Genomic DNA, 17,301 nt, shown 5'->3' on the forward strand with positions numbered 1-17,301 from the left:
GTATGCCAGACAGTGTTGTGAATTGGTTTTTATCTCAACCTCTGGATGTTATGACATCCTAAAAATTGTCATATGGAATATTTTTCAGGATTAAGGCCACACTAAATTAATTTAAGTTCCTTGGATTTCAAGGAGACTAAAAGTTGCTTGCAATCAATTTTTATTCTATTTTTTTCCTGTTAAAATTTGAATACAAGAAACTTACAAGATATGTACATGATCCTGAGGCCTAGGCTAATCAGCAAAGAGACAATTTTTAGGTGTGTTTTCAACAATTAAATTATAAAATACATGTAATACATTTGAAAATTTCTTGAAATAGTTATGTACTAATTTTTTTCAGAAAGCATATCTCTCATTTATGTTTACCCCCTTTTTTTTTCTTTACCAATATAACTGTAGAGTTATCTCCCTTGACTCATGTTTACTTTTAATGGTTACACATTAATACACCATTAGATTGTATGGGCGCAGCCATTTTATGAGCATTCAGCATTAAAAGTATGGCTAATCCTGATGGTTGATATGTTCGCCCATATTTTTTTATTATTAGAGAGTATGTGCATTCTGCATTATATCAAAGGCCAAACAAATTTTTTTCCTTAGCCCTAATGGAAATGAGATGTCTTTTCAACGCTAGAACAAGACACGTATTTGCATGCAAGTGCAAAATTGATAGGCATGGGAGATAAGTACAAAATACGTTAAGAAAAGCAACGCGAACCTATATTTTTTGAACCACAAAATACTGTCCGAATAGCTTTTCTGTAATTGTAGCAAGGTTTCATTAAAAAAAATCAACTTTCTAAATTCTGAATCTCACAAAAGGCTATCATTGTCACCTATGGGGAAATTAATTGTCTATTTCAATCTAATACTTACTGCTACAAGTTTTCCTTGGTCATCTAAATGTTTTAATATGGGTAATGTGTTATTCTTGAAGAATGTTAGCCTACTTTGTATGGCATTTAAGTTGTCATCAATACGACCACTGGCGTTTCCTCGGTCAAGTAACCGTTTCTGCATGTAATATTCTTCACAGTCTAATAATATTGCAAAATTTAATCCACCAATCTAAAAATAGATGTGTCAAATAGTATGTGTTACATTATAAGTTTGTATACAATTCATAAAATAACTTATTTGATAATTGTATTTGGTGGAGATACATTAATTATATGAACAAAGGAGAAGGTTCACGAAGGGTTAAAATTGGCCCTGAATTTTTTTTTTGTCCATAATTTCAAATGTTTTTGCCATAATTAACCTTGGCCTCCATCTACGATCCAAAAAGTTTTTATATTGATGAAATCTATATTAAAATTGGAATCTTTTGGTTACAACACATTTTGGATCGTAAGTGGCGGCCAATGTGTTTCAAAAGCTTTTAGGTCTGAAAAATGCACAAAATCATCATATTTTGACAAAATGTCCAAAATGGGCTTACTTTTGGCGAATATCTTGTACTCTTATGAAAAGAACTGATATATTTAGCATTTATACTTTTGAAATAGACCCATTTACGAACCAAATTGAGACCTTTTTGGTGTTTTATGATAAAGTTGATATTTTAGGCCATTTTGTGCCATTAGCGAACCTTGTCCTTTGTCAGTTTCCTTCCAAGCCCAACACATGCACATTGATTTATTGAAAGTCATAAACTACAAGTATTAGAGAAAAGTTTACAATTGAATTAAGTTTTTTTTTCAATTAATTGTTTTGAACTTTATGAATTAAAGAATTTGTCATTCCTTTCAATGTTTCAGATTCATATAGTAGCTTTCTTGAAGATAATAGAGTTATTCCCCTTTACAACTGCCTACTTACATGTTTATTAAATTCTTCCAATTGTAGTTTATCTCTGGGGTATCCCTCTACAATGAAGGCTGCAGCATCTTTGTTCTTCTTTATTTGTTCTATCAGGAGTTCAGCTGTTACTTCCTAAAAAAAATACAAATCACAGCATTCATTAGACATTGAGACAAAATTATCAGTAAGTTATTCAAAATTAGTTTTTTTGGCCAAAATATTTATTGAACTTATATTTAAAAAGAAGTAAAGTTTTTGTCCTGTTTTCAAAACAAAAAATGATTTGTTTTTCTTTCAAAGCAAATTTACAGGAGATTATTAAAAGTTGTTTTTGAAAAATAGATTGTAAAAACAACTTTTCAAAGGATTTAAGACTTTACGAATTTTTTAAAGTTTTATTAAGAAAAAAAAATCTTAAAGATAATAAGAGAATAATTGTTATCAAACTGCTTTGGAAAACACTTCACCACAAAATATATGTAATACTTGGGAAAATGACTGATTACTGTTAGCTTCATGTCAATTTACAAATACTTCAGAAAAATCAGCAGGGCTAAAAACGGACTTGTAAATAAAATGAAAAAAATAATTAAGTTTCTTATACATGTATCTATATTATTTTTTAAAAAGTTACCTGTGGAGCCATTTCACCTTTCTGCACTAAAGTACCAATCATACCCCATTTCTGATCAGCTGATCCTTGTGTAGCAATTTGATTTCGTAAAATGTCTCCCATGGAAAGATGGATAACTTCCTTATATCGTTCACAAACCTTTTTACATTGTGTACCCTTACCACTCCCAGGGCCACCTGAAATACAAAAGTAGTATTAAAGTTACAGCAAAAACTAAATAAATATCAGGCAAGGTATATAATTAAACAACTCCATAATGACTTTAACTGATGTGATACAGAATTTGTTACATCTTATTGGTTAAATTTTACCAATTTAAATTATGAAAAACTCATTTAACAAAGAGCTAACACATAAATCACAGTATAAACTGCCAACAATTTTGAGAGATAGGACAGTCAAAATTAGCAGCAAATTCGAGTGAAGGCTAGTTTTGAATTTTTTATGACCCAACCTTTATAAAGATTAAAGGAAATAAAAATGTATCAAATATTAGAAAATGTCCTGAGCTGTAACACTAATACATCATTCTATACAGTGCTGACATAACTAACTCCTCTTACAGCAGTTTGTTTACCTTTAGTTAAGATATCCTGTTTAAAAAATGAAATTACAAAAAGGGAAATAATCTTTACAATAAAAAAGGGAGATAACTTACCAACAATTAAAATGATAGGACATGTAGGTAATCCATCTTTCCTCCCTGTGTCTGGTACATCAATTGTTGGAGGTCGTGTAGCTAATGGTACTATCACATCTTCAGGTTTGACTGTACTGTCTTTATTGTCTTTACTGTCCTTTTGTTTAGGTGTAGAAGGCCTTCGTTCTCGTTTTTTCTGTGGGGGTGGAGCAGTCAATGGTTTTGCATTCTTCAGTTCTACAACAACAAAATTTACAATGTATTGGTGTATTTAAAAAATGTTAAAATACATTTTATTTGTTAATAAACACTCAGGCTTTAAAGGTCTATTCTGATTCAACCTTAAATTAAATATATTGTAAAAAAGTACTTATCAAAATTGTTCTTTATGAGCAATTGTAACATAGGAATCTTATCTTTAATGCTTCAAGAAAACTGTTTTGTATCAGAATTTAAACCACTTTATAGGCTACATGTATTTGAAATACTTACCAAAATTGTTCTTTTTAAGGAATTTGAACAAATTTCCTACTTCAAATGCAATCTCCTTTGTGTCTCTGTCCCCATTCACCTGTTAAAAAGCAATAGAATATATAAATACATTATGGCATTCTCTGATTTCAAACACAAAATTATAGTTGCACTGCACTTATTCAAATTATTTAAATAATTAAAATGCATATTCAACCAGTGTGAACATTTATATTGGTTTTCAACTACCAGTATGTGAGATATTCTGACAAATTTTGAAGTTTTGCTTACAGGTAATAACACAGTTGATACCAATAGTGGATCAGGAACTGGCTTATCTTATGGAGCATCTGATTTCACCCAAGGTTTTGTGTTGGATTCATTATGCTCAATATTTGGCTGCTGTGCAGTATGAATGTTGTGGCCTGTTGCGTGTCTTGCACAGGTCTGTTTTTACTGGACTTTTACTGTCTTAAAGTTTTGCTTTTGCCCCCCGAAGTGTCACCTTCATCTTTTTTCATCAAAATACATAGTATCACATTTAAAGAAGATGAAAAAAAATTTTAAAAAAATATGGCTATATGTATGCTGATTTCGAGGAATTCTTTAAGCGAGAAGCTATTTTCAACCCCAGTTACAGAGTGTAAATGTTGCAATGAAGAAAATTTTAATAGTAGATCTTACCACAAACACTCTTCCCATGTCATCATAGTATTTGACCACAGGTAATGTGTTGTCTTTAAAGAATGTAATCCTCTTTGAGATGGCCCCCAAGTTATCATCAATTCTGTCTGTCTTTTTTCCTCTGTTTAGAAGTCTTTGTGTGCAATAATATTCCTCACAATCCAAATAGAAAACTGCAGTCACCTTGCCAATCTGAATATATAAAAACATTGGTTTTGTATTCATTATATACACAATATATAATTATATATATGTAAAATTAAACATCACACACTCAATGCAAAACTACATGTATGAAATTAAAGCATTCTCTTTATCCTATTTTCCTTGGTGTTAAAAAATAATAAAATAATTGGGATTTAAAGCTCCCTGTTTGCTTATGCTATGTTGATTTGTAATAGATCGGTTTGGTTCATTGGATCAGTGATATGTTGCAATAGGCTTCAAAACAGTTAGGAACATCTTCAGTTGAATAATAACATACCACTTTCATATACTCTTCGACTTGTTCCATATCTCTTGGATATCCTTCTAGTATGAATCCCTTGGCATTCTTGTGTTGTTTGAATGAATCCAAAAGCAGTTCTCCAGTAACTTCCTGTCAAAGTCAAAAAAGAATATGATCCATGAAATTATGTTTAAACTTTATATTTCAGGTAAAAGATAAACTAATTTAGCTGGTTTATTGGAATTATACAAATAAACAAGTTTGAAAATACTATTGTAGGTTTATTTTTAAAGTATAGATCTGCACATGTGGTTGTATAATGATGAATCAAGTGGAAAATATTACTTGCATATAAGTCTTTTACTGATGTAATATCTCACCTCTGGTGCCATTTCTCCTTTTGATACAAGATCTCCAATCATACTCCATTTATCCTCAGCTTTGCCTTTCTGTGCAATCTCATTCCGTAAGATGTCACCCATAGACAAATGAACCCATCCTTCTGCTAACTTCAGTAAGCTGGTTACTTGTGTCAGTTTTCCTGAACCAGGACCTCCTGTATAATTAATATATTTTAAATGTTAGTGAATCTTTTACAAGAAAGTTCATTATACATGTAGGACAATTTAAGGTTCATTTTTTTTTAATATCTGTCAAAGGTTAATAAAGAATCCCTAGACACAAAACTTTTCTAGATCATGGATGACAGCCAAAGGAAATAATGCTTAAAACTTTGATAAATTACAGAAAATATTGAGCCCTTCATCAACCTTTTCTTGTCATGGGTACTTACAAGTATGAATGAATAAAACAAATTTAAGGCTATGTCCTTGACATTGTAAGACTCACCCATGATAAATACAATAGGAACATCTGGAATGTCAGCCTTTTTCACAGGTTTAGCCTTTGTGTCTGATGTGACTTTGTCGTTTATTTTAGCAGAATCAGATGGATCTGCAATAGGTGGCAGTGGTGTTCCTCTCTTCTCCTCCAATGGAACAGGTGATTCTGAAATTCAAAATCATTTTATAATTCTTGCTTCAACTAGTATTCTGTTTATTCATAATTATGAATTTTGTGTTTATAACTCTGTCTTCATTAAAATGGATGCAATCAATGAAATATAATACCACTACCCAATAAACAGGGTTTTTTTCTGTGGATTTATTTGCTTAATATATGTATTGCTCTCTAAAAAATTAAATCTCACATTTTTTTAACTTGAAGTAAATGCTTTTTTACTCCTAGCATTTTCATATATTATAATTATAAAGTTTAAAATAGAAAAGCAATTTTCAAATATTTAAAATATTTTTTTCCCTGTCAACTACCATCCTCACACCATACAAATTTTATTTTTAGAAGACAAAAAAGCAGATGATTGATTTTTAGGATACATCATTTTTTCAATCCTGAAAAAAAACATAAATTTGAAAGACAAAAATTAAACATGCATTATGAAAAATCTGTATTTTGATAAAATTTCTATTTTTGGTGCAAAATTATCATCTGTTGAAACTAGAGGCTCTAAAGAGCCTGTGTCGCTCACCTTGGTCTATGTGCATATTTAACAAAGGACACAAATGGTTTCATGACAAAATTGTATTTTGGTGATGGTGATGTGTTTGAAGTTCTTACTTTACTGAACATTCTTGCTTCTTACAATTATATCTATAATGAACTTTGCCCATTAGTAACAGAGAAAAATATTTGGTAAAAATTTACATAAATTTACCAAATTAATGAAAATTGTTAAAAATTGACTATAAAGGGCAATAACTCCTTAAGGGGTCAATTGACCATTTAGGTCATGTGGACTTATTTGTAGATCTTACTTTGATGAACATTATCGCTGTTTACAGTTTATCGCTATCTATAATAGTATTCAAGATAATAACCAAAAACAGCAAAATTTCTTTAAAAATTACCAATTGGAGGGCAGCAACCCAACAACAGGTTGTCCAATTCATTTGAATATTTCAGGGCAGATATATATTGACTTGATTAACAATTAAACTCCTTGTCAGATTTCCTCTAAATGATTTGGTTTCAGAGTTGTAAGCAAAAAACTACATTTTACCCCTGTTCTATTTTTAGCCGTGGTGGCCATCTTGGTTGGATGGCCAGGTCATCGGACACATTTTTCAAACAAGGTACCTCAAAGATGATTGTGGCCAAGTTTGAATTAATTTGGCCCAGTAGTTTCAGAGGAGAAGATTTTTGTAAAAGATAACTAAGATTTACGAAAAATGGTTAAAAATTGACTATAAAGGGCAATAACTCCTAAAGGGGTCAACTGACCATTTCCGTCATGTTGACTTATTTGTAAATCTTACTTTGCTAAACATTATTGCTGTTTACAGTTTATCTCTATCTATAATAATATTCAAGATAATAACCAAAAACGGCAAAATTTCCTCAAAATTACCAATTCAGGGGCAGCAACCCAACAACAGGTTGACCGATTCATCTGAAAATTTCAGGGCAGATAGATCTTGACCTGATAAACATTTTTACCCCACATCAGATTTGCTCTAAATGCTTTGGTTTTTGAGTTATAAGCCAAAAACTGCATTTTACCCCTATGTTCTATTTTTAGCTGTGGCGGCCATCTTGGTTGGTTGACCAGGTCACGCCACACATTTTTTAAACTAGATACCCCAAAGATGATTGTGGCCAAGTTTGGATTAATTTGGCCCAGTAGTTTCAGAGGAGAAGATTTTTGTAAAAGATTACTTAGATTTATGAAAAATGGTTAAAAATTGACTATAAAGGGCAATAACTCCTAAAGGGGTCAACTGACCATTTCGGTCATGTTGACTTACTTGTAAATCTAACTTTGCCAAACATTATTGCTGTTTACAGCTTATCTCTATCTATAATAATATTCAAGATAATAACCAAAAACAGCAAAATTTCCTCAAAATGACCAATTCAGGGGCAGCAACCCAACAACGGGTTGACCGATTCATCTGAAAATTTCAGGGCAGATAGATCTTGACCTGATAAACATATTTACCCCATGTCAGATTTGCTCTAAATGCTTTGGTTTTTGAGTTATAAGCCAAAAACTGCATTTTACCCCTATGTTCTATTTTTAGCCGTGGCGGCCATCTTGGTTGGTTGACCGGGTCACGCCACACATTTTTTAAACTAGATACCCCAATGATGATTTTGGTCAAGTTTGGTTAAATTTGGCCCAGTAGTTTCAGAGGAGAAGATTTTTGTAAAAGTTAACGACGACGGACGACGGACGACGACGGACGACGACGACGGACGCCGGACGCAAAGTGATGGGAATAGCTCACTTGGCCCTTCGGGCCAGGTGAGCTAAAAAGGGGAAAAAACAACATATAGCATATCCAGCTCTGATGATTTTTGTATAAAATATAAAATATTATTAACAAAAATTGTCACAACAAACAGACAAATTTTAAGGATGAAAACTGAATTATAATGGATTTTTTGTAATGATAATTTTTTTTTGTATTAAAATTTGAACCAAGTTATACATTCATAGAGAAGTATATATTTGTATAAAATATCTATAACAGAAGATAGTATTGCGAAACAATATAGATATTTTCCTATTGAAATGTATGTACAAAGTGTGCAATAGTGAGTAAATGTCAATTCAATCATGTGCATATATGTGCTTTTAAGTAATAAAATTGAGAATGGAAATGGGGAATGTGTCAAAGAGACAACAAGCCGACCATGGAACAGACAACAGCAGAAGGTCACCAACAGGTCTTCAAACATACTGAATAAAGTATGTTTGTAAAATCAAACAATTAAGATAATATTGAAACAAGCCTATCCATGAAAATCCAATAAATGGAAGACAAACTTTTTGGTGTTTGCATGGACTTTGAAAATACTATATTTGATAATATTGTATCTTCACTGGAAAACCTTGAATGACAATTTCAACATTTCTAACAATTTGTAATGATAAAAATATCCATGAGTCTTTATCAGACAGTCAATTAAACATGGTCTGAACGATTTCACATTTACACAAATATATATCACTATCTTGACTATTTTAAAGAAATTCATATGTTTTCTTATATATTATACTAAACGTAATTCCTAATAATGTCTAATATATAATAGAAAGCTTTACTGTCATAACACTTAGAAATATAAATTAGAGTTGATTTTTTAGTAAAGAAATATAACATGATGAAAGCAGAAATTTTCGTTGTGGTTTTTAATTTATTTGTTAAAAATCATGGATTTCCTTGTTTTCAAAATTCCAGTAGGAAACATACTTTATATATTTCCACCCTGGATTTCCACCAATAAATATTATTTATAAACCATAAAATGTAATCCCTTTCCAGTTATACAATAAATGAAAGTTATATGAAAATTTTTCACTTTAATTTTCAGGGCATTCAGTGTAAAAAAAATGATTTATGATATTTTAAGACCACATGTGACAAATAAATGTTACTTTTTGGTTTAAATTTATTGCTGTTCCATAATACCATAATGCATGTACATGTAATGACAGGAAGAAAACAGATGTAAATATAAGATGAAAGCTTAAGAAATAACTTTGAAGCAATTGTGCAATGTTTTACCCTGTTTCCTTTTACTATCACTTGGGGTAACAGACCCTTTCCTATCTATAGGTGTTAAAGACCTTTGTCTTTCAACTGGGGTTACAGACCCTTTTCTATCAATTGGTGTGATAGACCTTTGTCTGTCCACTGGTGTGCTACTTTTCTCGGAGTCTGGAAATCAATTGATGGAGATTGAACAAAATATATAAATTTGCCTAGATACCCTCTTGAATGATACATTTATCCACTAGGGATTGTTAAATTTTCAGCATCTAACATTTGGGGTTTACCTAGCATTTTTTTTTTACTGAGAGTGGGTGATTATTGTAAACATAGGGTATTTAATCAACAGAATCTGTTTCTCTAATAATATAATGGAAAATTATCACAGCAATGTTCTAATTTTGGCCTCAAGTCTCACTGAAGAGACATTGATTGTTGAAAATTTTATCAAACCTGGAAAGACAAACATTCAAATACAACTAAGACATTAATATTTTTATTAAAGCAAGATGTTTGTACACAAAGTCAAACTGTGAATGCTAGGTGAAATGTTAGTCTCTTAATGATACTTTGCCTGTTTGGTAAAATTTTATTTTTTTGAAAAACCATTGTTTTAAACAGAGTAAATGGTATGATCGTCAGCTGTTACTTATGTGAAAGAGTAAAATTAACTGCTGAAGTCACATCAAAGCCAATGATAGCATTACATCCGTTAGTAAACATGATGTGAATCAAAAAAGGCTGATAAAGTCTCTACAATTTGTTATATCATAAATGGGAGACAACTCTCACTCATTGATTAGGGAAGATAACTCCATACCATGTACCTATTATAGACTTGCCAGATCTTTCGACCCAAAAGTAGTCTTGACCTGACAAACAAAATTGACTTGTAATAAAACTATAGCATGAAATTAATTCCATTGCTCTAAATAATAAAATCAAAAAAGACAACTGCCATTTTAATTTTTTATTAAAAACTCTAGCAACCAGAATCTTATTTCTTAAGTGAATATTATACAATACTTTAATTCTACATGGTTAATTACACTTAAAACAACGTGAAACTACATGTGTTATAGATCTTTAAAATTGACAGTAAAAACTTTTCATTACAATCTAATTAGAAACTTAGTACATGTAAAACTAACAGATATTTAATATCCTATTACCTATTTTTGCTGGTGTTTTTGACCTGGATTTTGGACGCTTTCCATTATCTGGAGTTATAGGGGGCAGTGGAGTCTTTGCTCTCTTTGCTTCTACGAATGAATTCCATGCCAAGTTTTCTTGACCTTTGTCACTGACTTTAGCTAGACAGTCTATCAGATAAGCTATGTGATCTGTTGGTCTGTGGTACATCAGACCAGTCATCAAACTCTGCAAAAAAAAAAAAAAGTTTTTTCAAACAATTTAGTAATTCCTATACATGGACACTACCATATAAATGTAACAAATTGAACTTAAGTACCAAAGATTTGATAGTAATCTGGCTACTGTTTCTAGAACATCCTACATTTTCATCTTGAAATCATGTGGATATTGAATGGCAGGTTTGAAAGCAAATGAGCAGTATGTGACAGCTACAGTCTACATGTACCTTTATCTTCAATATTACAATGTTTCTGTTATAGGTCCAGTAAAAGTGTTATTTCACTGAGCACATTCAAATATATACTGTATTACATGTACATCATGCATGTCTGGTTAAAATGAAAATTATCAACAACTTATACTTGACATGATTGCACATGAACCACAAATAGATCATCTGATGAATGTGATTCTCTGCAAGTATGTTCCATTAATGTTCAGGATATTTCAGACACAAAAGGAAAAATGAGCTGGTAATATTCTGTGGTTGGGTTTTTTTTAATCTCCTTTACACAAATTTCAGTATAAAGGAATGTATACAAATGTTTTGGAGTACATGTAGGTCTTATTTGACATGTCTGATGCTATTTCTGGATTTTTAAATTTTATTTCACTTTGTTTTTAAATTAGGTCATTTGGGTATTAAAATCTTAGGTACATTGTAACAGTAAACTAAATTACTATGGTTCATTTTAAATTGGTTCTGACAGTGTCAATGGGTCCTAATTCAAAACCTAAGGATTGCTAGAAATATCCATGCCTACTGTAAAAATGTACAATGTATGACCACTGGCTGATCTTAATCAGAATCTTTTTTTATATGGTACATTGTAGCTAAGAATTTCCAGCAAGGATATATAAAAGAGCCTCAGAGGAAGACAACAACAAAGAAACAAATAAAAATTATGTTTCAGAAAAACAGACAATACTTCCCGTACGAAATTATAAGGCGTATTACGCCTGGAAATAAGGCGTAAACCAGGCGTAAGTGGTAGTTACGTGTCTAGATCCAAGCGTAAGGGAGCAGGAAACGTAAATGTGTAGTCCTTACGGGCGTAGAAAAAAGCAGTTAACCTGGCGTAAATTGAAATAAGCAAGGCGTAAGTTTTCTTACGGGCGTAAATTGAAATAGGCAAGACGTAAATTTTCTTACGGGCGTAAAACTGTTGGTATGGCGTAAATAGAAATACCCATAATGCTTTGTTTAAAGGATCATGGGATTTTTTTTTCAAAATTTGGCTCTTTGGTTTTAGTTTGTAAAGGTTGGACACATGGCAGCTTCATATATTCAGGGATAATTTGCTTGTTTTGTGCTTTTTGGAAGAATCTGAAATTGGAAATACTGAATCTAATAAATAAATGAAAATTGTGAAATAAAAGGAAAGTAGTTATACATGGTAAATAATAATAATGTGAGTATAACTAAGTTATTTAAAAGTATTATGTTCTATCAGAATTTTTGAAATCCCAAAACCTTTATCCTTGGATAATAACATTAAAATCTTTTACTTTAAGTTAAATTGCAGTATTATCATTTATAAATTAGTTCAAAAAACAATAATTTTCAAAAACAACTTAGTTAAAATGCTATTTCAAGAAAAAATAGTTGTTATAATTCTGATTTAAACTTAAACTTATTTGAGCCATTGTCTGCATAAAATGTATTTATTTCTATATTAGCTTCTTCAATGGTTAATATTTCAAGTTTTTTGTCAAACAATAAGAAATAAAAGCAACAGTACAGAAGTTTGTATCAATACACAAAAGTACACAGCTTAGGGTTAATACACTGAACTAAAATAAGTGTAGTATTATGTAAGGATATTACGCCTGGTTTATTTATTGACCAGGCGTACTCATTTGCATATTACGCCTATTTTTTTGTGAACCAGGCGTACTCATTTAAATATTACGCCTAATTTTACGCCTGGTTTACGCCTTAGTTACGCCTAATTTACGCCTGGTTTACGCCTGGTTGACGCCTGGACATGCATTCAGTAAACACTGCAATGCCGCCAGGATAAAGTATGATTTTTACGCCTGGTTTCCGTGTCATATACGGGCGTCACAGTTCGTACAGGTAAGACCAAATTCAAACAGTGCCTTCAAAACATTTCATACTAGATTGATAAAAAAAAACTAAGGATGGGAGTACTACCCCCATCAAAAAAACACTAGCCCAAGAAGTGTAGCAGATCATTCTCCAGTTGCCAGCCACCATTCTGTTGCTCTTGTGTGAAATAAGAACTAATTTTAAACCACAATAGAAGCATGCAAGATACAGTACATATTAGTCTTTTATTAGAATGAAACCGGGCAGTATGGACTATTTCATTGTAAAACAATGATCATTATCAGCTCCGAAAATGAAATCAAATGGAAGATACGTTGATGCGCTGGTCTGCATATGTTAATTGGCCCTGAAAATCTTAAACAACAGGTCAGCAACCCTACTTCGGCCATATATATATGTGGGTGTGTGAGAACATACAAGAAAATAAAAAATTAACTATGAATTGTAACAGTAAACTACTCCCAGTTCTTAAAGGTGTATAAATGTACATGTATGGGTCATGTATATTGAAATATAATTTATAAGACTGTAAAATTGTATATAAGCAGCAATTGAAGAGTCATATACAAAATGTAACTTCACAGCTGACAAATGAAACAAACAAAAATCTATGGGACCTCATCAGGTTTCTCATCATATCATATGATCAAATGTATAGACTATATATACAGCAGGTTTATTTTTATACATGTTTTAGGTTTATACAAATTAGTGATATCTGACTGTTTCTTTTGGCAAAAGTAAACTTCTGTCAAATATATAAAATTAATCATTATTTCAAAGATATAAAGGAATATCTGGAAAGATGCAGATGTCAACTGGAATGAAACTTGAAAGATGTTTCTCACCTCAAACAAGCGAGGAATCTCTCGCTTTGACAGGTAGGTTTTTGCATCCTCCGTACTCATCTTTCCGCTACGGACGCGGATGTAGGATTCCTTTTTTCGTGGTATCTTGACGGTTATGTAGAACGATTAGTAAATATTTTGGGAAACCGCGTTTTGCTTTCACTCAGAACATCAAGCACCTGTATCCAAGGACAACAAATAGGTTGCGTAAAGTCTTCCGGCTCGATGTAAGAAAAGTAGTTCTTATCTAGTCCCTAATTACATTTATTACGTCTTTATTGATTAATTTGTAATGAAAAAGCAATTTGAAAATCTTATTGTACTGATATAATAGTAATAACAATGCAGTTTTAACTCTAATAATTTTATAAACATTTAGAAGATACTGCGGATTGATATATCGAAATATTATGGATAATAACCAAAAACAATTTGAATAAAAAACAAACATGGAAGAACCATTGTCTTTGTAGTTTTATATAACCAGAGACACATGATACAGTCAAGGTCGTTAAGAACTTCTATTTTTTGCATTATTATATGTCTGTGATATAACCAATGATTTGTATAGCCCAAATAATACTATACAACTCCTTGATATAACACAGTTATAAGTTGTCACTGGTCTTATATTCCAGAGAGTCAAGTCGACCAGTGTCTCTCAAAGAGAAACAACGTCAACATATATTTAGCTTGAATTCCATGACGGTTCTGTAAATATACCTTCTTTTTTATTCGTGATAAGGTGATTTAATAAATAATTCTGTTTAAGATAGCATGTTCTGTTGTCAACGTATATTTGTTTCACCTGACAGAAGTTCCAATCATGGAAACTCTGTTATAAACATTCAATTTGTCATAATATCTATTCCTGTTGGAACAAATATCATTTATTCCGTTAGGAACATATACTGTAATATTTATTCATGTAGACATTATATTCCAGAATATATTTTCCCTTTGGAACTTATATTATGAAGGAACTTCTATTCAGTGACACTATGTCAATATATCTCTTGAATGTAAAAAATTAGTTTTTCACCAAGGATTTATATATACAAATCCTGGGTTTCACAGCTTAACATTTTAGGCATGTTTTTTTACGTTTTTTTCCCTGCTTATATTTCTTCAGGTCAAAGAAAACTGACGATCTTAAATATCGCACAAGCATACTCTTTGATTATTTTTTTTTATCATTTTTTTCTCCAGTTGTACTCTGAGGCCATATACATATACGTTTGTTTATGTAACTTTAGGATCCTTGTGTTTGTTATTTTTTTCTTTTTTTGATGTTTTTTGTGTGTGTTTGGGTGGAGGGTATCGTTTGCCAAATACTTTCACGTTGTTTGTTGGGAGTTTTCTTTTCTTTTTGACTTGTTTATTAATTTGTTTATGTCATGGATTGATTTTGGAGTGGCATTCTTTTGATTAAAACTAAGAGGGTATTTTTATCCTGTAATTAATTTTATTTTCAAACCTTTATACTTTGTGGCCATTTATGCCACCAGAGACATATAATACAATTATGTCTCTGATGCCATGCACACTATAAAATATACGTAGATGTACTGGTATATATAATTGCCGACCAAAATGGCATCTCCACCAGAGACCAAATTTATATAACATCATGAGAAGTTAACAAACAATATGATATGTCACCGTACGGCCTTCATATAAACCTTTCATTTACAAATTATTTTTTTCTCCAAAAACTGGAAACAAACTTTTTTTCCAAAAAAAAACATAGCCCCCCCCCCCCACCCCCCCACCCACCCCGAAAATCAAATGGTTGCTGCCTAAGCACTTTAATCTGCATGAATCGTTAAAATCAGTTTAGAGTTATATTAGAGGTATAAACTGTTAATTACATATACTTCTTATTAGAATAATACAGTATTTTAATGATTCTCACAAATCATATGCATACGTAAATAAAGAGAAGATAATATGACAATTATATATCACAAACATAGTCAACTCAGTAAAAACAACTCAAAGGCAATTAAAACTACAAACTGTAAAACTGAGCAGTCTAAGAACTCATTCGTTGTCCAGACTGTGATTCACTGGAATCAACTGGAAGAAGCAATAGTGTGCGCCAAATCAGTTGAGAGCTTCAAAACAGCTCTCCAACGCCGTCAATGGGCGCTCTCTCTCCCGTCGAGTAAAAGCCAGTATTGGTACCTTCGACGTAACGATACAGATATACAGATACAGGAACAAATAACTCGGCGGGATTAAGCAAATAATAAATCAATCACTGCTCGTGCAAATGAGATCGCATGTCTCCTCTCATATTTGCTTTCAAATATTAAAAATGAAGTGTACAGAAACCCAACAACACAACATAGAAATCTCAGATTAGTTTACAATGGAAATAGTTTCATGATACATTAAATTTTGTAGCTAAGATCTTTTGAATTCATGCAATAGACTCCTTTTCAAACGGGACTAGAGGTAAGAGATACATAACAAAAATTAAATTCTGATTATTTTGTTTTGTCCAATCTTTAGTGAAAGTGAAATAGTGAAATACTATTTCGCTTTTAGCAGCCAGTATGTTTCAATTTTGTAAAAAAATATCGATGATCAATTTTTCACTTGCAAGTCACGAATATTTGGACCTCATTGAATCTGTATTCATGTGAACTTTAATTTAACCCCATAGCTAGAAATGGATTACACATGATTGATGCGTGTTTGGTTATTGAAAGAAAAGAATGTTAACATTGAGAGTGAAACAAAGGTAAATCATTTGATTGGCTGTTTTGAAAATAGTGACTATGTGTTGAACGCATCCATCCCATCGAACTAGAAATAAAGGATACCACAGATACTACAGATCAGTTAAGTCGGCTTCATATCTTGACTTACGTCTAGAAATTGACAACAAAACTTTATGATAAGAGATTATTTCAGCTTTCCAATTGTGAACTTTCCATTTCTAAGTAGCAACATACCAGCAGCACCTGCATACGGGGTATATATCTCCTAACTACCTGTACCAAGTCAGGAATTTGACAGTTCTTGTCCATTCGTTTTTGATGTGTTTTGTTATTTGATTTTGCCATGTGATTATCTGATTATATAGACTTTCCGAATTTATTTTCCTCTGAGTTCAGTATTTTTGTGATTTTACTTTTGATACGATATTCTTGTGCTTGCATTTCCTATCATGATTTTCTTGATAGAGTGTGGCTGCTAACAAGGAAGCTGTTAAACCAAGAGTTCCAAATGGTGAAGTTGAAATCATCCCTTCGTAAATTTTACCATCATGAGTTGGTTGACCGTTATGGAATAACCATTTCACAATTGATATCGGATATGTTCCTTACGTCGTAACTACAATCCCCTTCCCTTTCATAAATATGACTTACCGAATTATACTATTTACCGGATTTGTTAACACATTTATAAGCAACCCGACGGGTGCACGTGACATGTGGCTGAGCAGGACTTGCTTACCGGGCCCTTCCGGAGCACCTGAGATCACCCCTAGGTTTTTTGGTGGGGTTCGTGTTGCTTTTACTTTAGTTTTCTATATGTTGTGTCATGTGTACTATCGTTTGTCTGTTTGTCTTTTTCATTTTTATACGCCCGTCAAAATTTTGACGGGACGTATTATGGTATACAAATGTCCGGTGTCCGTCCGTCTGTCTGTCCGGCGTAAACATATCGCACCGTAACTCAAGTTGAGAACGACTTATCCAAATTTCATGAAACTTAACATAGTTGTTTC

General features: G+C 31.9%; 1 protein-coding gene across 5 annotated transcripts in view; it reads right to left on the minus strand.

The window, feature by feature from the left end:
* LOC139511758 (uncharacterized) overlaps positions 1–13,785 on the minus strand; it is a 48,663-nt gene extending 34,878 nt beyond the window's left edge. For 2 of the 5 annotated variants that reach the window (XM_071298804.1, XM_071298803.1), the window contains exons 1-12: positions 13,560–13,768; positions 10,436–10,643; positions 9,279–9,431; positions 5,536–5,694; positions 5,067–5,242; positions 4,723–4,836; positions 4,239–4,430; positions 3,576–3,654; positions 3,102–3,320; positions 2,444–2,619; positions 1,828–1,941; positions 883–1,074 (exon numbers count right to left, since the gene is read on the minus strand). In XM_071298804.1, coding sequence (XP_071154905.1) covers positions 883–1,074; positions 1,828–1,941; positions 2,444–2,619; positions 3,102–3,320; positions 3,576–3,654; positions 4,239–4,430; positions 4,723–4,836; positions 5,067–5,242; positions 5,536–5,694; positions 9,279–9,431; positions 10,436–10,643; positions 13,560–13,619 — 1,842 coding nt within the window. In that variant the 5' untranslated portion in view covers positions 13,620–13,768. Of the gene's footprint in view, positions 1–882; positions 1,075–1,827; positions 1,942–2,443; positions 2,620–3,101; positions 3,321–3,575; positions 3,655–4,238; positions 4,431–4,722; positions 4,837–5,066; positions 5,243–5,535; positions 5,695–9,278; positions 9,432–10,090; positions 10,136–10,435; positions 10,644–13,559 lie in introns of all 5 variants that reach the window. The other 3 variants (XM_071298805.1, XM_071298807.1, XM_071298806.1) reach the window with 3 other exon arrangements.
* Between the last annotated feature and the right edge of the window lie 3,516 nt (positions 13,786–17,301).

The sequence above is a fragment of the Mytilus edulis genome, chromosome 2 (genome assembly GCF_963676685.1).
Source record: "Mytilus edulis chromosome 2, xbMytEdul2.2, whole genome shotgun sequence".
NCBI lineage: Eukaryota > Metazoa > Mollusca > Bivalvia > Mytilida > Mytilidae > Mytilus > Mytilus edulis.